This window comes from Octopus bimaculoides, chromosome 4 (genome assembly GCF_046866305.1).
Source record: "Octopus bimaculoides isolate indiv1 chromosome 4, ASM4686630v1, whole genome shotgun sequence".
Classification (NCBI taxonomy): domain Eukaryota; kingdom Metazoa; phylum Mollusca; class Cephalopoda; order Octopoda; family Octopodidae; genus Octopus; species Octopus bimaculoides.
The window spans coordinates 84720978-84746740 of record NC_142931.1 but is presented as its reverse complement, the minus strand read 5'-3'; the positions used below and the strand labels follow the sequence as shown (position 1 = coordinate 84746740).

General features: G+C 34.1%; 1 protein-coding gene across 18 annotated transcripts in view; it reads left to right on the top strand.

Moving 5' to 3' along the window:
* Nucleotides 1–25763, top strand: part of LOC106870734 (DNA-binding protein RFX2) — a 75272-nt gene that overhangs the window by 2891 nt on the left and 46618 nt on the right. For 4 of the 18 annotated variants that reach the window (XM_089350904.1, XM_089350901.1, XM_089350898.1 and 1 more), the window contains exons 2-3: nt 4735–4804; nt 24849–24967. Coding sequence is in view for 6 of the 18 variants with exons in the window: in XM_089350894.1 (XP_089207020.1) it covers nt 4794–4804 (11 nt within the window). In the remaining 12 variants the exon portion in view is untranslated. Of the gene's footprint in view, nt 1–4729; nt 4805–24848; nt 24968–25763 lie in introns of all 18 variants that reach the window. The other 14 variants (XM_089350903.1, XM_089350900.1, XM_089350895.1 and 11 more) reach the window with 4 other exon arrangements.

Sequence of the window (25763 nt, the reverse complement as noted above, 5' to 3'; positions counted from 1 at the left end):
CACAGCAAATATTTATTTCTTTATTGCCCACGGGGAGGGGGGGGCTAAACATACAGGAGACAAACAAGGACAGACAAAGGGATTAAGTCGATTACATCGACCCTAATGCGTAACTGGTACTTAATTAATCGACCCCGAAAGGATGATAGGTAAAGCACAGCAAATATTCCGATCTTAGTTTAGCTATAGCTTAATTCTCATGCTTGGAGACACTGTGTATGTGCACGTGTGTGCTTCATTGATATCCTCGTGTTTGGTTTCTACATGCAAGGCACACACAAAAAATGTTGAAAAGGACTTCTGTGCGCGCGTGCACACGTTGCTTTTGTATTATATAAATGATGGTACTTTTTTTCCTCTCTCTTTTTGTGACCTGTGCAATATGTTTGTGCTTGCGTTGTTGATTAGTTGTAGATAAGCTCTGACTGAGTAGATCTCTGATCAAAGGCTTTCCACTCAATTATCCTGCTTAATTTCATACATGATCGAGGTACATTATCTTACATATTCTTCCCTGTTAAGGATGATTGGATGTGATTTAAGAGTGATTTGGCTACTATATATTTAAAAAGCCGAGCGATAACATAGAAGCTCCCTCGTTGGCTCGCATGTATATGCTTATTGTTGCAGTTGGTGGTTGTAAACCATGTGTAAAACCGTCCTTGGCAGTAATCCGTGCTGTCCTGTCTCCAGTTAACTGCTCTTGTCAACCACTTTCTCTTTCTCGTGTCGGGTGCGCGTGCCTAACTTAGTCATTGTTTTATTGTCCTCTCTAAGCTGTATTTGCACGCTACGCCAGCACCACTGCCTCAAAATCCCTACTGACTTCTCTCTATCTCTCTATTTCACTTCCCAATAAGCCGGTGTCTCCCATCCCTTCCTTGTGGCTGAAGAACCAAATCTTTCATTGTTGGTGGCGTCCAGCTGTTTCTTATAGCAACCGACCGATAAACAACTTTTAGAGGTGCTTTTTAATGTGCTGCCTGCCTCCTCGCCTAACACACGCGCGAAACTTCTACCACCCGACATACCTTGTATATATTCTCCCTGCTGCACACTTTCTTACAAAAGCCAACAACTATCTCTAATTTACTGCTCTTTCTTCACACCATACTGATCTATTTTCACTTTACCTTTGCCACCCCCTCTCTCTCTCTCTCTCTCTCTCTCTCTCTCTCTCTCTCCCACGTGGATGTATGTATATTAAATACGCGTATTGCAAATGTGTGAGACGCAGTAAATTTGGTCGCAAGACCACGATCAACTGAAACCCTTGCTCTCCAGCTTCGATTCGTGATTGGAATCGCTTCACTTACGCCTCTTAAAGCAAATGCAAAATAGCTTCAACGCCATCATTTCGATTCTTTTGCTCTGTATTTCCAATACAAACATAGTAGAACAACTTGGTGTACGGTTATACATCATAATATCTACTTTTGTCAATTTACTGTTGAAAATCTCCCTCCATTTTAGATGTAATTTTTAATGTTTTTTTTGTTTGTTTTTTTGTTTCGGTTTCAACAATCAATTTGGCTTGTGCCCGCGCCGGGGCTTTTTAATCAACAATGCGAAAAATAAAGAAGCTAAGCTGAATACCTTCACTGCATCTGATTTGTTGTCTCACGTTTCAGAGTTCACAGCTTACTATGTTCGACTTTGCCCATGTCTTTATTGAAAAAGAAAAACGATAGTTTCATTACAAAAGTGGATGTGGGGATGGGGAGATACCTTGTTTTGGCATCTGTTAATGCAAGCACCGGTATTTGGGCAGGTTTTTTTTTTTTTGTCACTTTGTTTTCAAATTTGAAATTTTTATAATATTGTATGCCATTTACCCAATCGAGGCCTGTAATAGGATGTTTGGCAACTAGATAAGCTGAAACAGCAATCCACCTTAATTAAGGACATTATAATTACAATTAGATTTGAATTTACAACATTGTAGTCAATAGTGAAATACATTGCTCTCATATCAAACCTAAATAGTGACTCTTTGTTCTCTTTTTTTTTTCTATGTAAATTTGTATTTTCCAAAATAATTTAATTGCATTTAGAATAAGGAATATTCTTTATTTTCAATCTCTCTGTTTTCCATTTATATATAAGTGGAAAACACTGAATATATATTCTTTTACTTGTTTCAGTAATTTGACTGCAGCCATGCTGGACCACCACCTTTAGTCGAACAAATCGACCCCAGGATTTATTCTTTGTGAGCCTGGTACTTATTCTGTCGGTGTCTTATGCCGAAACACTAAATTACAGGGACATAAACACACCAACTTCGGTTGTCAAATGATGGTTGTGGGGGACATACACAGATATATATATATATACGACAGGCTTCTTTTAGTTTCCGTCTACCAAATCCACTCACAAGGCTTTGGTTGGCCTGAGGCGAGGCTATAGTAGAAGACCAAGGTGTCATACAGTGGAACTGAACCCGGGAACCATGTGGTTGGGAAGCAAGCTTCTTACCACACACCCACTCCTGTGCATATATATATATATATATATATATATTAGATGGAACAAAAATGCAATAGAGGACAATAAAACATCTGCGCAGATAGATGATACAAAGGCAGACATGAAGAAATGAGCCTTTCTTTTAATCCTTATTTTTCATCAACAATTTTAACAAATCTGTTGATATATTGTCCTTCATTGTTCACGACTTCTTGTCAATGCCATGACAGTAGAAATCACCAGGTCTTCTCTTTAAGTATTCACGAAGCCTTGTTTACAGCCCCATATTATTGAACAAAATGTCTCACAAACTGTTGGATAGAAACCAACAATGGTGGAAAATCTAAGGGCGCTATTTTAGAAGAGCATGTGTGATAGAACTTGCTAGCGGAGTCCTTGAATAGCATTTTTTGGTCTAGTTAGCAATGTAAGGGCAAGCATTGTGTTGAAGAAGCATGCAGTGTTGCTGGTCAGGTTGTTTCAGTTGGATTCCCATGTTGAGCTGGTGCATTTTATGAACATAAAACTCTGCATTGACCTTATTGTTTTCAAGCATTTTGTAGTGGATTAGTCTTTCCCAATTCCACTAAACACAGATCGCAGGAATGCAGCTCTGGCTTGGCTTGAGTGGTTCCTTATTTGTTGGGACTCAGTAATTCTTTCCTCTGCTTTATATTGTTGTCAAGACAATTTTTCATTGATGATAATGATATGGTAAATAAATCTCTGTCCTCAAGTAACCTGGTGTGAAGCAAACAAAGTGAATGGAGCAGCACTGGAGTTTGTTTCTTTTGTTTAAGGCATTTGGCACCATGCACCAAGTTTTTGACCTTATCCATTGAGTGAATCAGATGGGCAACAGTATCATGAGAGCATCCCATCTGCTGGGTGAATACCCAAGTATTTGGGTGGTTCATTCAATCAAACTTCTTTGTACTGAATGGAGAGAGTCTGAAATCAAATTTTCTCTCCTTGAAGTGCAAAAACCATTCTGTGCAGTTCTTTTGGTAAGAACACTTTTTCCATACACTGCACAAATGTCTCAAACAGTTTTGGGACCTCAGTTGAAAGCGAAGAGAAGCAAGTGTCAAAAATGTTCACTATTTTTCAACTTGTCGTGCCTGGAAAAGGTAAAATTTATTCAAATTTCAAAAATGATAAACAAAAGTTGTGGAGGAAGTATAGAAGACTACAACTCCAAAAATAAAAACCATCAAACACTATAATAAAAAAAAAATTTATATGTTAATTCAATGGAAAGAAATGAACAAATTTTTCATGGGAAACTAGAAACAAACAACATTGCTTGTGTGACTGATGCTTGTTCACAATCATCACATGATGTTAAGACAAGGGGTACATACATATATATATGTGTACATCAAAAGTAAATAGGCATTCCGCATTATACCATTTTATCTGTGTGAACCCTACTTGGTGTTTCAAATGTGTTAATGTATTATGCACAAGGCATGTCTACTAAATACTAGATTAAGTATTTAAAATGCATCAAGTAACATTTTCTTTTGAGAAATAAATCTATCAAAAATGATGGTGTCTATTTACTTTTGACATGTCTGGAAAACATTGAAATTACATAGAATATACTTATTTTAAATGCAATAAAATAAACTTAACCTATACTGGATAATTTACATAAAAAAGAACAGTCACTATTCAGGCTTGATGTGAGATCAGTGTATTTGACTTTTGACTACATTGTTGTGAATTCAAATGTAATTCTAATCATGGTATGTGTGTGTCCTTAATTAAGCTGGATTGCTGTTTCAGCTTATCTAGTTGACAAACGTTCTACTATAGCCTTTGATTGTGTAATAGGTGGCCAGATATGTTTTCACAGACTATTGGAAATGAATGATTCTGCTTGTATAACAGTGACACTCATTTACAACTATCACACAATGTCAAGAGAAGGGGACATGAACACACACACACACATTTGCATGTGATCCGCTTATTTCAGTTTCCATCTCCCAAATCCTCTCAAGGCTTTCGTCAGCCTAGGGCTATAGTAGAAATCACTTGTCCAAGTTGCCTTGCAGTGGGACTGAACCTTGGGTTCAGTGAACTTCTTAACTACACAGTTAAGCAAATTTGAAAAAAAGGTAACATCAAAAGACTGTGCATAAATACCAGTGCTTGCCTTAACAGATACCAAAACAAAGCTCCCCTCTCCCCACATTTACCTTTGTCCAGTATTGTAAATGAAACTAGGGCTAATTTATATTTTTTTTACCAGTACAGACATGGACAAATTTGAACATGGCAAGCTGTGAACTCTGGAACGTGAGACAACAAATCAGATGCAGTGGAGGTATTCTGCTTAGCTTCTTTACCTTTTGCATTGTTGATTTGTTTTAACGCCCACTTTTCTATGCTTGCACATGTCAGACAATTTATTGAATCAGATTTTCTACTGTCAAATACTATCCTTGTTGCTAACCCTTGCCTTTATCAAGTAATGTAACAATTATTCCCGATGGCTGGACTGTTTTTATAGTTAGATTGAAAAAAGAAACAATATTGATTTTATGATGGTGCCACTTGTTTACAACTATTGTGTGATGTCAGAACAAAGAGATATGCATCTACTCCCAAGATACCTGTTGTGTACATGTGTGTGTGTGTGTACACAACTGGCTTCTTTTAGTTTCCATCTACCAAATCCATTCACAAGGCTTTGGTTAGCCTAGGGTTTTGTAGATGCTTGTACAAGGTGTCACAGAGTACACAGTGGGATTGAACTCAAACCCACATGGTTGAGACGTAAACTTATTAACTACGTAGCCATAACTGGACCTGTAAAAACAACGTGTGTGTATGCATGTATAATATGTATATGTATGAATGAGTGTGGATAAGATCAAAGTGCAATATACATACACATACACACACGCATTAATAATAGATGCAGGCATAAAAGGAGTTCATTGCTAACCACATGATTTTGCATCCAGTCCCACTGCGAGCCAACAAGAACCTTGTGAGTGAATTTGATTGATGGAAACTAAAAGAAGATTGTTTTGTGTGTGTGTAAGAAACACAAAACATTGTTAGTATTTAAGCTTTACAAGGATCAGCTGAAAAATCCATAGGCTGATGAAGATACTCTCATGGAATATGAACAAATGAAGTTTATTTTTCAACTTAGTCCTCCCCTTGTAGTCCACAAACTTCTTCCATCAATGTTGCAGTGTTTGAATAATATTGGTGAAGAAGCTTTCATTCTGTTGGTCAAAAACATCACCAACAGCAGATATGATGCCATCAATCACTGTGATACTAGTTCTCAGCCAAGTGTTTTTTCATGTTGGTGAACAGATGATTGTCAGATGGGGTCCAAATCAAGAAAATAGGGAGAGTGATGATGATGATCAAGCAGTTCAAAGCCACTGCCATTGAAAGCAAGGATTTCTGTGTTGTAGCACTGTCCTGATGGAGCAAGACCCCTTTCATCAGTTTCCTGGACATTTGGTCTTGATAGCCTTTTGTAAATGCCTCAGCAAGTAGACATAACCTTCTCCATTGATGGTATGGCTCTTTTGAAGGTAGTCAGTAAGCACAATACCTCTCAATGAGGCCATGATCTTCCCTGTAGATGAAATGACCTTGGCCTTCTTTGGAGCAGGTAAGGAGGAGGAGGAGTGTTTCTATTGCAAGGATTGTGTCTTTGTGTCTATTTTATTGATTATCGCAATCTGCTGGGTATTTTCGCATTATATCTATATTATCCATGTAATAATTAAATTATGCACTTTATTGTGTTTTTTTATGCACATGATCCACCAGTCCATGGTACAAAAAAGGTAGGTGACCATTAGTGTAGGGAGTATTCAGAGCTATCCCACATGAGTGCAAGTATGGATGAAGGGATGTGAGAGGAAGAGAACATGAAAGAGAGAAATAGTTAAGAGTAACAAAATCTAAAGAGTTGTTAATGGAAATAATACATATATAATATACAGTTGGTGCAGGTGTAGTTGTGTGGTTAGGAAGTTGGCTTCTCAAGTGCCCTGCATGCACACTCCCTGAGCAAGTGTCTCCTACTATAGCCCTAGACCAACCAAAATCTTGTGGATGGATTTGGTAGACAGAAACTGAAAGAAGCCCATTGAATATATATGTGTGTGTGTGTATATGAGTACAGTAAATGAATGTTTGCAAAAACATGTCTAACCATGGGGGAAATATTACCTAGCTTGGAAATGGGTATGGGTTGGTGACAGGAAAAAATTCTGACCTGTGTATGCATGGAAAAGTGGATGTTAAAATGATTATGAAGATATATGAGCTCCTGGCTTTAAGGGTATCACAAAAAGCCTGGTTGGAAGCCCAACTTTCCAAAATCTTTTACAGGGTTTAGAAAAACTGAAGGACCACTGCAATAAGTGTGTAAATCTGAGCAGGAAGTATGTTGAATAAAATAACTGGCCCTCCCGTATTTTCTTTTACCCAAAGCCAGGAACTTTTCAGCACCTCCTCATATAATTATGTGTATGTAATTTAATGCATTTTAATTACAGAGAATGCTTTATTTTGTGTAAATGGCTGTGGTGATAAATATCTCTATCAACAGTGGCTTTAAATGAGTTTTCTCTAGCATAGATATCATTTTCAAGTAATTCAGTGCCTATTCCAAACAGCTAGGAAATGATATATACACCAATTTAAGACAGAAAAGAACTGCAAATCAAGTATCTGTTGCTTGCCAGGTGACAAACTGCATCATTGTTTTTCTTGTTTCTGTTTCATTGGTGCTTATGATGTCTAATATCATTTACATTAAAATATTTGCAATTAATTCATAAGACAAGATATACTAAGTCTCCTGCTCAAAGAAACAACAAAAGGTCTCTAGCAAATATCAGTGTTTGACTATGTGCTTTTGGCTATTTGCCTCAGTTTCGTGAATGTGTTCTGTTGTGAGTTTGGAACTATTTCTACCTAGTTAGACTGAAATAAACAGGCTCATATTTCTAGACATTGGTTAATGTTAACAGTTTAAACCACTCAAGCCACAACAATGTACTCTGAAAGATATTTTTGTTTAAATGACCTTCCACATAAGATGTCACCTAGATAAGAATGTAGAAGAATTAACAAATTCAAGGATGAATAAATTAAAAATACTGAAACAAGGCATTACTTGCTTTCTTTAATCGAGGGGTCTAAGTCACTTAAATTTTCCTGATAGTAGTTCTTAGACTTATACTTTTAAATGTGGCTTTAAGCCAAGCATTGACAAAAAATGTGAAGTATTTATCTGTCTACATTATTATAATTTTTTGATTTACAAAAGTTGACTTCACTAAAATGGCAGTTGTTTCCTCTAAACTGGAAGTCTTTTTTACCTTGTATTATCCCCTCCCCTCCCTGCATATACACATACATAGATAAACACATATAGATAAAGGTTAAACCAGGTCATTTGAATCCATGAACTTTCAAACCTTAAACAATGGATTAGCTATTAAATCAAACCAGTTCCTGAGAAATTACAATGGTACAGCTTCTAGATATATCTCTATTCTGATAGATTAATTACAGGTTGATAATTTCTCAGTTTAGGATGTGTAATAACTGTCATTATTAAAGAGCAAAGTATCAAATGGGTAATGATGAAATTTTCCATGTAACTAACTAGCTGCTTGCTGCCTTAAGCATACTGTAGAATTTTCTGTATAAACTAGCTAACATTTGCAAATTATTCTTTGAGTGAACTAAATTGGTATTATGAGAAAAAGGAGAATAAAATGCAAGTTTAGTTTTAAACAAAGTAGAAATATTACATACACAAGTAGAAAGAAAAAGTATTGAAATTTACATAATCTGGAGTTTTCAATAGATTTGAATGGCCCTGCTCGATCTGTAGAAAAGGCGTAGGTAGAAACTCTATAAGATGTACCCAATGTAAGCTATGGACACATAACAGGTGCAGCAATATCAAATGAAGGCTAACTAGGAAGTTAGTTTTTGTATGTGGCAGATGTTCAGGTGCAATAAACACTGAAAATGTGCAGAAAACAACTTCTGCCACATTCCAGGGAGAAAAACTAGACATAGTTAGTAGTGGGGGAGGGTGCGCTGAAAGTGTAGCTCCTAGAATAAGAATAGCCTGGGCAAAGTTCAGAAAGCTCTTACCTCTGCTGGTGACAAAGGGCCTCTCGCTCAGAGTAAAAGGCACATTGTATGACGCATGTGTATGAACAGCCATGACTGCTGAGGACATGTGCAAGCTCGCAAGGAATGATGCCAGTATGCTCCAATGGATGTGTAATATGTCAGTGTGCATACTCGACAGAGTGTAAGTACCTTGAGAGAAAAGTTGAACCTAAGAAACATCAGTTGTGGTGTGCAAGAGAGACGATTGCGCTGGTATGGTCATGTGGTGAGAATGGATGAGGATAGCTGTGTGAAAAAGTGCCACACCCTAGCAGTTGAGGGAATCTGTGGAAGAGGAAGACCTTCGAACATTAGGCCTCACCGAGGCAATGACTTGTGACCGAGACCTTTGGAAATATGTTGTGCGTGAAAAGACCCGGCAAGCCAAGTGAGACCATAATCCAAGGCCTCTGCCAGGGGTGTAGCCAGCCCACTTATGCGTACCTTTCCTTCATTGACACTAAACTCCACTTGTGAAGACCTGTTGAGGCAAGTGAAATCGAAATTGAACCAAATTCGACGACTGGCACCCATGCCAACCTCTCCTTCATTGGACCCTAAACACAGCTTGCGAAGACCTGTTGGGGCAAGTGAAATCGAAATCGTGTTGGCACCTGTACCAGTGGAGTGCTAAGAGCATTATCCGAGCATGATCATTGCCAGAGCAGCTGTCTGGCTTCCGTGCCAGTGGCACGTAAATAGCACCATTTGAGCGTGATCGTTACCAGCATTGCCCTACTGGCGCAAGTGCCAGTGGCACGTGAAAAAGCATTTGAGCGAGATCGTTGCCAGTGCCACTGGACTGGCTCCCGTGCAGGTGGCACCTAAGAAACACCTTTTGAGCGTGGCCGTTGCCAGTACCGCCTGACTGGCCTTCGTGCCGGTGTCACGTAAAAGTACCCACTACACTCTGGGAGTGGTTGGCGTTAGGAAGGGCATCCAGCTGTAGAAACTCTGCCAAATCAGATTAGAGCCTGGTGTAGCCATCTGGTTCGCCAGTCCTCAGTCAAATCGTCCAACCCATGCTAGCATGGAAGGCGGACATTAAACGATGATGATGGAAAGAAAGACCCTGAATCTTATGTATAAAGTTCACAAACTGATTTCTTCTCCCTTACAATCTGAATTTATAATTTGATTAGGTTGTAAATGCTTGCAGTATCTAGTTTTATTTGTATCTTCTGAATTCAATCTCAGCTTTACTTTTTATCCCTCTTGCAGTACTAAAATAATTGTATGGTATATATTGTGGCTGGTTCTATACTGTTTTGCTCTACACATTTAGTACCTAGTATTAATATTAAAAAAAAAAAAATATTATTCCAAATACCATGTCTGCTATTTCTTATAAATTGCTTAACTTTTTATCTCATAGCTTCCCAAAGTGGGCAATTTCAACTTACAGGTGGGTGATGAGCGATAGGAACATTTTGTAGGTGACGAATTTTTAGAAATTAAGTCTGCATTCACTGATATCTAGGCATGCCTAGAATAAGGATGCACTCGCATGAGATGTCCCTTTCTATTAAAAACGCGAACTTGTTTATCGATTGAATATTTTTGTCACAGTCATTGAAATGGTTGTCAGGCTTGCTAAAAATAGCAGCCAAATAGGCCTAGGCCTTAAATCACAGTCTACTACAAAGTTTTTGGAGGGGGGGCATAATCGTATGAAATCCTGCGTGTAAATTTCAAATTTGTAAATATTTCCTGAAAACTCCGAAAAATAAAAAAGTTATGAGGGGTTATATGTCATGTATAATTCTATGGTTTCATATCAAAACACAAGTGCTAATTTCAGGATGTTGACAAAAACTCCAGCAATTTAGCTTAGAAAGGTACATTAATGTGCCAAATTTTAAAATTTTCGATAAACTTTAATTTTTGAAATACTGGTAGTGAAACAAACTAGATCCGTAAAGACATGTCATCTGACTCTGCTCTATTGGCTTCTCTTTGGGAATACCACACTGTCTTTCTGACACCATCTGTAGAAATTCGTTTTCACATCTTCACTTTACTGATGCCTCTAGTCAAAGAAATTTGTCAACAATAGAGTAGTGATTATTTATTGTTTGGATTTATTCCCTCTCCTCAGAACTGTCAGTTACCAATGTTACTTTGCCATCAGACATTGACCAATGAAGCAGTGAAACTTTCACACTTGAAGTATCACTTTGATGCAAAGCATTCTGACAAGAAGGACAAGCGGTTATCATACTTTTTGCAACTGAGCTCCTCTTTCAAAAAGTAAATACAAAACGTTCAACACGCTATTCCAGTAAACTAGTAAAAAGGAAAATGACGGGTTGATTGCATTGAAAAACATTGCATTGCTTGTTGCTAAGTCTGGGAAGTTTCACACAATTGGAGAAACATTACTTTGGCCAGTTATCGAAGAGGTTTTGTCCACCATTATGCACAAAAAACCCGATAACATTATGAAGAAGATCTCACTTAATAATAATAACACAATTTCTTGAAGCATCGATGAAATGGCCAACAATGTCAAACATCAGCTCATTAATATTCTCCAGCGTTCTGTCTGAGAAATGATGAGGACCATATTAAACTCTTATACCATACCGAAATGTGGTGACTGTCAAAAGGAAACTGTGTTTTACACTTTGTTGTACTATTTCATATAATCATATTTTTCTTTGAAGATACTCCACTATCTGCTTCATTGATGGCTGCAAGGTGCGCTATCTTTTTTCTTTGTGATATATTCACAATATTAAATGATTTGAATAAGTTATTGCAAGGAAACAGAAAAACTCTAATTGTTTGTAAATTATTTATCACTACCTTCATTTCAAAATTGGTGTTGTATAAGACTAACATTTCAAAACTTGATTCTTTGAAAGATGAATTAGTTGATGAGGATTTAACTACATATCACAGCTATTTACAATCATTGCACAATAACATGGTTGAGCGATTTCAAGATGTTATTGCGCTGAATATTCCAAATTGGTATAGCAATCTATTTGAGGTCGATCAGTGTAAAAGAAAGCGCAAGTTTTCAGAAGTTAATCTGTCTGAAAAATATAGAGTTAATGTTAGACTTTTATTGACACTAATGGCAAAACTAAACCCACAATAAGGGATTTGTAAACAACCGCATATTTAGTACAAACGGCACTAACAGGGCAATGAGTCTACGATATAGTGTGTGTGTCAAATGATACAGTGGTGTGGCTAGAGGATTTTGTGTCGGGGGGTTTTTTTTTTACACAGGTGAGCGATGGAGCATTTTTTGGTCGATAGGTGGGTGATATTGCAATTTGGCGCGAAAAAAGTCTGAGGAACACTGTTTTATCTCCTTCAGTTAGAAATTTTTAAAAATAACGTACTAGATATTTTTGAAAAACAAACAGTGGCATATGCATTGTGACACATAGTAAAATTGGTCTATATGTTTTGTTGTGTATTATATGCACATTACAGCTTCAGTTTGAAAGAAATTGTTAATTATGAAAGCAGTTTTGATTCTTCTTTTTGACAGAGTGAAACCTAATAGATTCTCATCTAAGTGTGCCTGCATCTCTTCTTGCTTGTTTAAATTGTTCAAAGAATGAGAGACAATGGTAATTTCAGCTGTTTTACATTGACACCAAGCTACATGTTTGTAGAGGGAGAAGTATAATGCATAAGACAGACCCCCAGTACATGCCTGGTATTTATCTTGATTAACACATTGAAGGATACAAGACAAAGTTGACCCCTGCAGATTTGAACTCATTGGAAAGATATGTAAATACGAGACATCTAAACAAGTGTTCTACTGTGTCACCCACTTCAGCACACCAATATTTAAATATGTAGTAAAAGATTAATCAAACCATTAATCTTTCTTTTGTATGTATATCTAAACTACAAAGAATTAGTACAAGTCAACAAAGGAATGACTCTTTACATGTTAGAAATAGCAGCCAAATCACATCTTACTATCTTAAAGGAAGGGCACAGTTATATAAGTGTAGATGCAGTATGACTGAATGGTTAAGAAGTTCATTTCACAACCATGAAAAAGATCCTAAATTTGGTTCCACTGCATGGCATCTTGGATATATATCATTTTTTGTAGCCTCAGGTTGTCTCATGCATTGTGAGTTCAACTGAAGAGACAGAAACTGTAAGGAAGCTCATCAGATGGATTGTTCCTGTAATTCAAAGATACAGCTTTTTTACATACACTGTGTCACTCTAATTCTGCCTGAGAATTATATTAAGGTTACCCAATTCTGTGAAATGCTCAGCCACTTACTAATTCAATGAGCAGGTAATGCAGTTGATTGAACAACTTAATACTTATCATCAAGACCTACAAAAAAACATTCATCCCTCCAGATTTTATCAGTATATCTCAAGGGCACTACATTTTTATGTATGCACATAGCTTTATGGTATGATTGAACTCCTAGACCATAAGTGCAAGTCACAGTTTCAACATTCTTTTCTGTTACTTCTCCAGACTGTAAGTACCTACAACTTTCAGTGAATATGCCAGTTGAAATGCAAACGCAAAAGAGAAGGCTGGTCTGAGTAATTTTTGAACTTCTATACCATTTAAATACACTACACACCAGTATACCAATTGAAATGCAAATACAAGAGATAAGACTACTGGCCACATAATCCTAACTATACAAGTATTTCTGTATTACAATAACTATGGTATAGCAGTGGTAGTCGCAGCAGTGGTAGTATACATTCTTTTAAATTGTATTGTTTGAAGGACCTTTGTCGTATGGGAGTGTCTTATAGATAGGAATGGGGTTTTTTTTCCTAAATGTATTTTTAATTATTCTTTGTGTTATTTGAAATTTATTTCACTTAATTTTATTGGCTGTTTAAAAGAAACCTTAGAGTGAATGGTTATTTTAATGTCAGGGACTAGTGGTCTTATAGATTAGTTTGCAAATATACTTCTATTACTTGGGGACAGCCTGTCAAAAATTACTCAAAACAATGAAGTTTGTTCCTCTTATATTGTTTAGAGATTAACTTTTTTTTTTACTATATTGATACATAAAAGTTTGTCAATATTGCAAAAAAAGATTTTACAAAGTGAATAGATCTTATTACCAATAAACAATAGTTCATATCATCAATTTAGTTAGTATAAATTGTAAAAGGTTATTTGTTTTCTATATGTACATATTTAGTATTAAACATATGATACATATTTGGGGGAAAAAATTAGAATTTTCAATCAATCCAGCTCTGTCCATCTCAGTTTTTCTTTTCCATACAGTGTATGATTCAGTGTTTCTTTCTTTTTTAAGATGCCTTGGTACCCTTACACACACATATCACGTTACTCTGCATCTCACTCACTTAACATCCATGGTAAAATAGCATTTGATTCATTAGGTGGTGACTTCAAATCCTGACAATAAATCTCATTGCATTCATAATCCAACATTTTTGTTTTAGTATAAATACATATATTTAACACGAAATAGGGCAACCAATAGTGAGCTGTTGCAAAGATTAGATCATGTAGCTTCTCTGCCTGTAATGGATTTATTGTTTATAATATTGAATAATCCTTAGAAAATTTAGCAAATGTCATTTACTGCTTGTTGCATTTGTTCATACAAGTTAAAGAGACTGATAAACTTTTACTGTTTGATTAATTTCTTTACACTCTATATTTTAAATATAGTCTTGTATATTAGGTTATGCTGGCCTTTCAATAGCTTGGAAAACTTATGCACTTTTCACATCATGAATTAAATATTAATTATATACTGTATTTGAAACAATTACCAATCTTAGCTCCTTGTTACAGCAAACAACACATTTGCAAGTATGCACAATGCATATAAGTGCATAGGCTCTTTTATGTAACTAGTATTATATGTGAAACTATTGAATTTTCAATGATAATGTTTTTCCCTCTTCACATTTTTTTGTTAGTTTTCCTTAGATTTCTTCTGCTATTAATTTGTTTTACTAGGATTGTTTCAAATTTAATCAGATGCCTCCATTCTAATTTCAGTCATTAGTACTCAGAAATGTCAGCTTTTTCTCAGTTCAGCAAAATAATGCTTGTAAATATACTGTTATTCCTCATTATAAAAAAAGAATTGTGTCATAAAATTGAAGGTTCATATTTTCTGTTATTTAATTCAGTCTCTCAGTCTTCTAGATTTAGATCATATTGAAGTCAATAAAGAACTGTTATTACACTTGTAATAGAGTTATCTGATTGACTATCCACTCTTTTCTACATTATTTGGTGTTGAGTTTTCAATATGATGTTCTGATTATCATCTCGTGTTGGGAAAGTACTGTTCTAAAAATGTATGCTGCTATCATTAATCATTGATATAATTAGTTTCATTTCCATACTAGCATAGACCAGATGAATCTGCAGTTAACAAATAACATCTTTTCTTTCATCATCTACTATAACATATTCATCCTAAGTTTTCTCTTCATTCTTACAACAACTGCAGTAAGCTTGAACAGAACTGGGTTGTTTTGTATTAGTACATTGGCACAGACAATGTTTTTCAAACATTGTTTATTGAAATGATAATGATTACTGTAATGTATTATTATTAGGTGTCTTACATATTTAGTTACATCCCTTTATGTTTTGACTTGAAATCTCACCAGGATATTTCCATTGTGGTTACATCACCAAATTTTCTGCAAATCATATTCTATTGTCTTAAAGAAAGAATGCAACACTTAATGTAGTGCAGGTTACAGTATACCTAGAAAAAAAAAGGATGGTTGCAGCTGAAATGTCTTTGGTTATAGGTCTGCTTGGTCAGGACTGATAAGAGTTTTACAAAATTGTCTTGCATTCTTCTGAGGACTTTTAAATAAATTACCACTCAAAACTATCGACTTATGTTACTGGTACTCATTCATGCTTTACTACTACTACTGCTGCTGCTGCTATGTTTTGTATAGTTTAAAATGGTATGCTTCAAATACTTTTTAAACTGAGATTCTGTAAAGAACAGAAAAATTCATTTCAACCAGTTTGAAATTTTGAATGATATTAAATTTTCCTTTTCTTGGTTTAGTCAATATTGAAATGAAGCATATTATTTATTTAGACTTTCCTTCAGCATATCTTTTTCCAAAAAATAAAATATTGTCATATTATTAGACTTTCTTAAAATACTATCACTACTAGTGTCACAATAAGTTGGGTTGGGTTATGCTATTGAAGGACATTTCTCTCTTCGGTAGTTGTCATCACTGCAAATAGTTAATTCTACTGGAGTATAATATGTAGGTAACTGAGCACATATTCCTATTATTGAGAAACTATATGTTGAATATAGAATGTTTAGCTAAATAGTGATTACAAGCTTTCTTTGTGGAGCAAACCTGTATGTTAATAGTGCAATTAAGATTCCCATAGTAAATAAAGCAATCTAGTTCTCTGGAATTATTTTACCCCAACTTTGGTTATACTTTACAAATTGAAATCTAAAAGATGTGTATTCCTTATTTTTAAATTACATTTAACTGTAAAATCTGAATAAATATTAGAGAAATTTATTCAATAAGACAGCATTTCGTACATAAAACGAATTATACAGGACAGTGGATTTGATCTGTGAAGTTTAATCTATAATCAAGAATATATTTTAATGGAAAAGACTTTCGACTTATTCTGTTAGATTTTGCCCAAGTACTGTAGAATTATGGGGCTCTAAATAAAAATAAAGGTTACTGAGTTTAAATCCAGCTGAAGTACATATATGTAAACAATATAATATTGAGGTTGGATTGTTTTAAATTTGTTCAATTTCTGATTAGTTAGAACAAAAATATCTCAGATATTTTCAAATTAACTTCCCACTGCTGAGCTTTTTGCTTTTAGAAAGCTGCTTGCTTCAGTAATTCAAACAAAAATGCTTGCACCATCTAATGCAATTGTTTTTAACAGATTATGTTCAGCATTTTTGGTTTCTGTTTTGACTTCATGCTTATTTATCAATTTAAATTCAACTATTTGTACAAAATGTTTATGTTTGTTCCATATTCAGCTATTTGTGGGCTCTAAAAGAGTCTGTTTTTGACTACAGTGGGGAGCTTCATGTATAGTTATGAATTTTAATTTAAATCTCACTTGAGTTAAATAGTTATTCTAACGTGATCTTTACTGTTTTATAAGTTGAAGATATCTGTTTTGAATAATTGTCTTGACTGAATTAGTTTGGATTTATACTATGCTGGTTTAAATTCCTTTTGCTAATTTTTTGTTCCCATTGTATCATTAAACAATTTTGATCATACAGTGCCTTAGTTCACTTAGTTGCCAGGAATAGGTATCATGTTTGTGAAGAATCTCACATGACATTCTCCACAGTAGAAGATTTATCATTCATGTACTTGAAACTGATAAAAATTTTGTGGTCCTTCGAAGGATTCTTTGATTTTGCTGTAAGGTTTTTTTTGTTTTTTTTTCATCCAGTAATAAGGGTTTGAAAAACTTGTATAGAAGTAATTTAAAAAAACAAAATTTTAAACAATTTAATATGTGTACACTTCACAGGATGATAACTAAAGAGTAAGAATTTCTAACAGAGTTACACTACAGTAAATTTTGGAAGATAGTATCTTCTGATTTGTGATTGCTTTATTATCACCAAAGAGATGAAAAGATAAAGACAATTTGATACTGCTTTACTAATTAAGCTAAGCCACCAGTCTTCGTAGATCAGAATTATACTAAGTGAGATGCTAAGTCTGAACTGTAAGGTAATAACCTTACAGTTCAGACTTAGCATCTCACTTTTATAATGTTGATAAATTATACAAATAATGTAACAGGAATTGGTGATCAAGACATTGATCTACTCTTGTTGCATATGGATTGATTTGTAATTCATAGAATTTATATCTGAAAGTTTAACAACCTAAATGTTTTTTTTTTCTTCTTTGAATTTATTAACCTAATATTTTGATTTTTTTAATTTACAATGCAACATTGATTAATACATTATATTATTGAGCTACAAAAGGTCCTTAATATTTTTGTTATGCCAAATAAGAAAATTTGCTCAACATTTCCACCAAGTTTTCTTTCTGTTATTAGTCCTTATTTTAAGATACAAGGTAAAACAGCTTTGTTTTGGACTGGTCGGTAAAGGTCAGTTGCTCATCATCAGTCCTCACCAAGTCAATTATTAAGTCTTTTGAGGCTACCTCTGGTTCTTTGATACACATTTCTTGTTTTAAAGTGATCTACATTAAAACCTATCACCAAAATTTCATGTTTTATGTTCCAAACAAATTCAAATAATGACAATGTTGTTATACTAAATTCTTCCTTATTTTAAGAATTAATTAAAATAAAGGCAGTGTATTTCAACAGAAATGTGGTAACTAAAGGGTTAACATACCAACCAAACAGTTCAGCTGGGTTGGTGAGACTTAGTAGTAGTAGCTGATAACATTTCAGCAAAATTTAAATAATTCAGTCATAATCTGACAAAAGAGAAATAATCAGCAGCAGAAGGCAGATTTATTTTTTAATTTCACAGAAACTTTGAAGAGTTGAGACCAACAATAATATTTGGTGATGTAGGTGTGAACAAACCAGTTTAATTCAAGAGAAAGACAGTGACTCTGCTAAATTATAGTGTCTTTGTCCAAAATGTCTGCTCAATTATTTTGACTTATCCCATACTTAACATTTCACTCCACTTAACTATTTGAGTAGTGAGTGTCAAAGCATCACAGAGACGGGTGAGAAATAGAAAATTGCGGAGTAGAGTCCTACTTAGTGTTAAGAGGATGTATTCAACCAGGAATTAGAGAGAAACCTGGATTTTTCAAGACTTTCTTACTCTGGCTGTCTGGTTAGGAAGTTCACTTCATAACCTTGTGGTTTCAGGTTCAGTTCCACTGTGCAGAACCTTGGACAAGTATTTTCTACTACAGCCCTGGTTCAACCAATGATTTGGGAGTGAATTTGATTGAAAAAACTATGTGGAAGCTCATTATCTGTATCTATGTATGTATTTGTCCCCCACCGTCTGACAACTGTTGTTTGTTTGTGTTTCTGTAGCTTAACAGTTCAGCAAAAAGAGATTGATAGAATAAGTACTTCAAAGCTGTGTGGAAAAAAATAGTGGTGAGAGATTGGTAGAGTGGGATGGGATTAGACTACTCTCCCAGCTCTTGTATTGGGTAGCTAAATTACAAGAGTGTTTGTAAAACAACTGTTAAAATAACCCAATAATGTAAATGAATAGTTACTTCTATTTTATATATCATTCTGTCTTGTTTTGTTTTTATTTTATTTTAAATATTTTTCATTCAGATGAAAATTAAAAAGACAAGATTTTGTAATATGATAGGTCAATGTATTCCTCGTTCTCTCTGTATGTTATTTAGCTCCAAGTCTCAGCCTATGATCAAAAGTATTCCAGCCTTGACCATCCCACCATTTTCCAGTGTGCTGGGAACCCAGTACCATATTATCCAACATCTCTTTTTTTCTAAGATGGTAGGGTGTGATTTGAGGGAGATTTGGCTGCTATTTCTACCACATCAGGCAACTTCAACAAGGTTTCCTTGTTTACTTATATGCTACATGTTTGCATGGGTAGACTCTTTTCAGTGGTTAAGTCAGAAACAGAAGGGTAGTACCTATTGTCTTTTATCATTCTCCAAGACTGTTAAGAGGAAGTTATCCTCAAACTGGAGACCTGGCCTGAAATCTTTCAACAGAGTCAGGTGCCAGGATTAAAGTGGGCAACAAATTGAGTCTACCACCCAAACTGTCCTTTAATCGGACATAGTACATTTAGGTCTACCTTATCTAATTTGTCCTTATTGAAAATAGTAGAATGGGATTTGAAGATTTAGCTGCTTTTTCTAGCAAGTTTAAGGATCATGTAGAAGCTCTCTCTTTAGCCTGTGCTAGCAAGATTGTAATGCCACTCAATTTTTATTTTTTTTTGTGTGTGGGGGTGATGTTTTTTAATATGAAGCAGTGCTCTATAAAATAATGTTTTTAATCCAATGGGTCACAGTTGTTCCATTGAAACTATTTATCTCCATGCAGCAGGACATGCATACACAACCCAACTTCATGAGTTATGCATTAGAAATTAGAATTGTAAGGGCATTATAATAACACAAGAAGAGTGAAAAAGTTTCATTCAAAAAACAGTGGTTCACAAACTCAGCTTGACATTCACTAACTATCCTGCTGTTAACCATGAAGTGAGCATAGTATCTTTCATATAGGCAGATATAGTGGACTCTTTTTTAATCAGCAGTCCAGTAGTTCTGATTTGTCATTAGTGAATTAAGTGTAATGTTTTCTACAGTGTTTTATGACCTTTGGATCAGCAATTGAGCATCTTAGTTATTTGACCACTATATTGTGTGTGTGTGTGTGTGCATATCTGTTCTGTTTATGTGTGTGTCTGTGTTGTACATATATATATATATATATATAAGTACATTGATACAGTCGCTGTCTATTACATTAAGAATAATAACTAGCTATCATGTATGCCTCGGGCAAGCTTCTCATTGCATTCTTGGGTTGCTCAGAATCTCTTTCTCTCTATCTCTTTTTCAATATATCTGGAAGTAACAAACATCAAGCCATCTTATTGTCACCAGGTGAGATTTTATAGGTATGGCATAGACTACTAGTGGTCAAAACTTAATCTAAGGAATCTGCTTTCCTGCTGTTTCTACTGAGATGGCCAATTGGTTCAATTATTGAACTGCAAAGTCTTGAGCTCAAACCTGCTACAGATGTTTGTATATGTTTCGTGTCAGCACACTTGATTTTACATTAACTCATTTCATATAGCTTCATCTACTATCTAATAAACTAGCATTTTCACCATTTGTTTTATTTACTTCAGGCTACAGAAACTGAAGTCTACCATAGAATCTATCAGTCATGTTGTATGATTTGTGATCAAGTAACTGTCCAAATGTTACTATTATAGCAATTATATTGTAATGTTGTGCAGGGCACATAATTGTACTTGTCACAATTTGCTTAGACGACAAACTTGTTTCATTCCTTCTTCACAGCTGACTGACTGTCGATTATAGTACAAGTAATCAACTGTAAAAGCAACACCTCCTACTCTAGGTGGAAAGTGGATGTCAAACAGTAAAAAGGGAGGTGTGAATTGATATAGGTTTTGATAGGTTTAGAATAACAATACAGATAAACTTTATTTACCAAATACTATGTAAATTTGCACATGTGGAAAAAAAAAGACTAAGTAAATACAAGTTACTGCTTTATCAAGTCATCAGTTGTGAGTTCATATTCTTTCTGTTTTGTTGTGTCCTTTGGCCACAATTTTTGATATTTCATAGCTCAGATTACACATTTATTAAGAGTTTATACCATATCTTCTTTAAACTTGATTAACTATTTGATACAATATGGGAAAATATTGTACATGTTTCTATCTACTCACTTTCACTAACATTGTGCCAACTCCTAGCTATATTAGAAGATATTTGCTCAAAGTGTCACAGACTAGAATTGAAGCTGGAAACTTGTTAAGTGAACTTCTTAACCATTTTCCCCATACCTGCATTACCTATACTTATATAATTATATTACTCATAATGCAAACTGGCCAAGTGAAAAATCATACTTAACTGAAGGACGTAAGCTTAAATGAAAACTGCAATTTAGTAATGATTTATTAGGTGTGAAGTCTTCAGTAAGGAAAAGTCATTGCTGGTAGAAAAAAAAAAGAGTCTGGTTTTTCACAATATGCTGGATTGTGTTCTTGGAAAAGGCGTTTAATTGTCAATGGTCTAGCTTTTCTCGTAAAAAATTACATGATGAAATATAGTCAAGGCTTTCAAATAGCTGATGAGCATGTAGTCTTTCTTAAATTTGTTAAGCTCATCTCAAATCTTTCATGAGTTTTAGAAAAGAAATGGAACAGTATCATCCTCTCAATCACTACATGAAGATGAGTCTTCTTTGATGTTCCAATAACAATTCAGTGTTTGTTAAGGGCAAAGATTTCTAGCTGGTTCTGTGTAGAGCACTAATTTGTGTTTAGTGCTTGTATTTTGGGAATTTTACTGATAGTGTCTGCAGTTGTTGAATTAGTGAATTGTTAGAGGCTTTTTCTGTCTCTTGGAAAAAGATACTATATGTTGCAGTGGAGTAACTAATTTTTGAGCAAGGCATTAGATGCTTAGTGTCACAACTCTTATTTCTCAAGTGAATAACTTGTTTTCAAAGCCATTTATTCTATTAACATAGAGAAGTCTGTTATTATTTAGTGCCTCTGTGATACTTTTATTGAAACAACCTTGTAGATAAAGCTGAAATTAATTTATCTATATAAGGTTATCTATTTTATTCAGTTTATTGATAAAAAAAAAACTTCTTGTGTTTAGATGTTCTTTAATAGTGGTGCTTTTAAGTCCTCGTGAATGGTGTGTCAGACTTGATTTTATATTAAGTAGTTGTGTGCAACATTATTTTTCATGGTTTCTATCTACATTGAAAATATTTTGTCATGTAACATTGATTGATCGTGGTAACACTCATTCAAATAATGGTTAAATAAAACAAAAAAAAACATAGTATATCATTCAATAAGTGATGCTCAGAGTATGTATGGTTCAGCACGTGCATAACTAATATTGTGCCTGTTTTTATTATAAAAATGCATGCATATTTATTTAGTTGGTTCAATTAAAGAAAATGTTTCTGAAATTTAACTGTTTCATTATATAAGTTACTTTTATAGTAATTATCTTTCTAAATTATTCATGTTCACATATACAACAAAGTTTATTAGAATTTTTTTTTTTCGTATGTTGAATAATTTTGGTTTGTTCTGCTTAAACAGACCTGTTACCCAGAGCAAGGCAGTCAATACATCTAGTTCCCAGAATTTAAAGATATTAATATATGTGATATGTTATGGCTGAGCCTCATATGATTAACATTATATCTGGTCTTATCTACTGTATGATATCTTACAATTTAGGATTTAAAAATGTCATTCGCAATTTGTTGAGCACTTTAATTGCATAAATATAGAAGCAACCTTGAATGCTAAATTTTTTTTTAATATATATATATTACAAAGTTGATATTACCATAGGTTGAGGTAAACTCCTGGTAAACCGGACTGGCAACCTTTATAATCACTTCATTTACAGGGCTTAAGCATAAATATTGCATCTCATTTCCCCTCCACTGTAAATCTCAGACTTTCTGCTTATATATGAAATAAATATTTAATATCAAAATAATCCTTATCTGTTAGTATTGTTATTTTTTGCACAAGTTTCAGTTTAAATCAAAATTCAAATATCAGGTAACCATTGTTTTTAGATAAATATGTGTGTAGTCTGTTGGCTTTATTTTAACATGAAATTTATTTGATAATCATTAGTATAGGATATGTTTGAGTGTGACAAAGTGACAACGTTATTGTTAAGTGAACTTCATTGGTTATTGCAATATTGAACTGTTGATATTTCAAACACAGCTGTCAAATATAAGGCAGTATCTGTCCTTAATGTTTGGTGTGTCAATTCAATTAGAATTTGATATGCTTTAAATGAAGATTTTCTATTGAGTATCGATTTGAGCATTTTAACTGTTATCAGTATCAATATAATTACTGTAAAAATCCCTTGTCTAATCTTACATGTAAGATATAAAGGTAAATGATTATAACTTCATTTGTTAAGGGTTTCACAGTTGGTGTTTTCATGTGTCTCTGAGCAAGAGACCTAAGTGTACAGTGCTTTAATTCGCTTAATCACCAAGAATGGGAATGATGTCTCTGACATTCTCCACAGTAGAAGATTAATTATTCATCTACTTGAAACTACTGAATCTGGAGCTATTGTGGTCCCTCAATAGAGAAATTATTTTATCATTAAAAGGGTTCTTTGATTTCTACTCAGTTAATGAAGACCTTATTCATGTTAAGCCATAAAAATCAGAAACTGGAGTAGATGTATACAAATGAAGTACAAATGTTATTAATTCAAAAGAAAATCAAGTTGTAACACACTCCTTTACTCATGAACTGTTTCAGAATTTAAAATTCTTGTTCATTACACAAATTTAAAATGTTTCTACTGATTTTCCTTGAGAAACACTTATCTTCAACACAGTTTTAACACTTTCACTGCCACATTATTGTTGAAATAGATTCATCCAATTTTAAAAATAACAATTTAGGACTTTGTAAAATAATTAACTTCTTTTATAGATACGTTAAACTAATATTTATGACAACCAAATAGTTCTTAGAAATTAGTATGTCAGGTGGTTTGGAGTAGGTTTAATATCAAAAAGGTTAATACAACATTAACTGCAGATCTTGGTCATAGCCTTGAGGTCTGAAGTCAAGCATAACTCATACTTATCAACTTCTAAATTCTATTTTCCTATGCCAATAAATATAGTCTTGGAGGGATTCATTCTTACCTACTTCATTAAGTATAGTGAACAGTATACTTTGCTGATAAGCCCAGAATAAAGTCAAAATATATCAGGTATTATCCTCTGTACTTACTTGAAAAATGATAATAATATGGTTAATATTGGGTGTATTTTCCACATGACACATATTTATCCTAGTTAACTTTTTAATGTTTCATGCATTAAATGTGTTAATATTGACTTACATTTCATAGTTCTGAGTTTTTATGTGGCCTTTTGACTCAAGCTATGTTGTTGGAAATGTAACAATACTGTTTCCATTTTGCTATTGAATTGTTACTGTTAAGGGATTCTCATTGTAAGACAATAAATTCATGTTAGTTTGAAAATTTGGGAAATTTCTTTGTACTAAGGGATATATCCTGTCTTTTTAGTAATATGCGATCTTGCAAATATGTTAAAATACCTTTTAAGTACTTAATTGTTGTTCTATTTGACTCTCACAGCAACTTATTCTTTCTTAAGTTACTGCTTTTCTGCACCACACTGAACAATATTAATTGATCTAACTTTCAAAAATAGCTGTGAAAGCACTGTAATTGTTGTTATTGTTATCGTTGTCATCATCATTGTCTTTGCCATCATTTCTGCCTTCTCCCAGCTCTCTAAAGGCCTTTGGTTTTCTACAGCACAATGCATGCTCCATTCAGCTATAGTAAGTATTTCATTGATCTGACATTTCTGGTATCTTAGTGCTTTAATTATCTTCTTTTGTCCTCTGCTACAGCTCCTGCTTGAACGTGTCGTTGCTTTGCTGTCTCCAACACCTTCAGATCTTGTGTACTAGCTACTACCTGGCTTAGTACATGCATTTTGGTCATGGGATGTAGTTCTCTTCCTGACTTGGTAAGGAGAACCACTGCACTGTTTATTTTTTTTTTTTTTGTTTGTATTTTTTGTTGTTGACTTATTTTATGAACTTTAATGAGATGCAATATTCACTGGTAACATTAAATTTAGCATATATATGTATATATAATTTGTAATATAAATATGCATCTTAATATTAACTACGTTTTTTTTTTTCTATTTTAAAAAATCAACAGTGGACTAGATGTTTCTGTGGTGGCCATCTTCACCAAACCTGATGAATGTGTGTTTGTAAGCATACTAACATGTATTCATACAAACTGAAATAATTAAATATTTGTAAAACTTCCTTTTTAAACGTTATTTATTTATTGCCCTTGTTCAAGGATATTTGTATAGTGTTGGGCAAATAAGAGTTTTATTATCTTCCTTATGTTATTAAATAACAGTGTTTCTTAGAAAAGGTTGTTCTTTTATATGAACAAATGATTTCCTACTCAAGTAAAGAAAAGTCTAGTATTGTGTAATTATAGATTTCTACTCAATAATACTTACTGGGTAACTCAGAAACCACTCAGGTTAATGAAAATATTGATTTTTTTTTTTCGTTATGTACTCTAACACAACTGTGAAAGTATATCACAGTAAATTTGAGTTCTTTTTACAAGGATTATGTAATGGAACTTTTAGTGCAAAAATACTCAAAATATTCAGCTGACAGGTGCAGAACTTCAAATCATTAAAGAAGTAGCTTCTGGTGCTTCTTCAGGTTGGTTCTTCTCTGGAATCAAAGAGAAGATAGGGTTTACCACTATCTGTCATTGCTATAGAC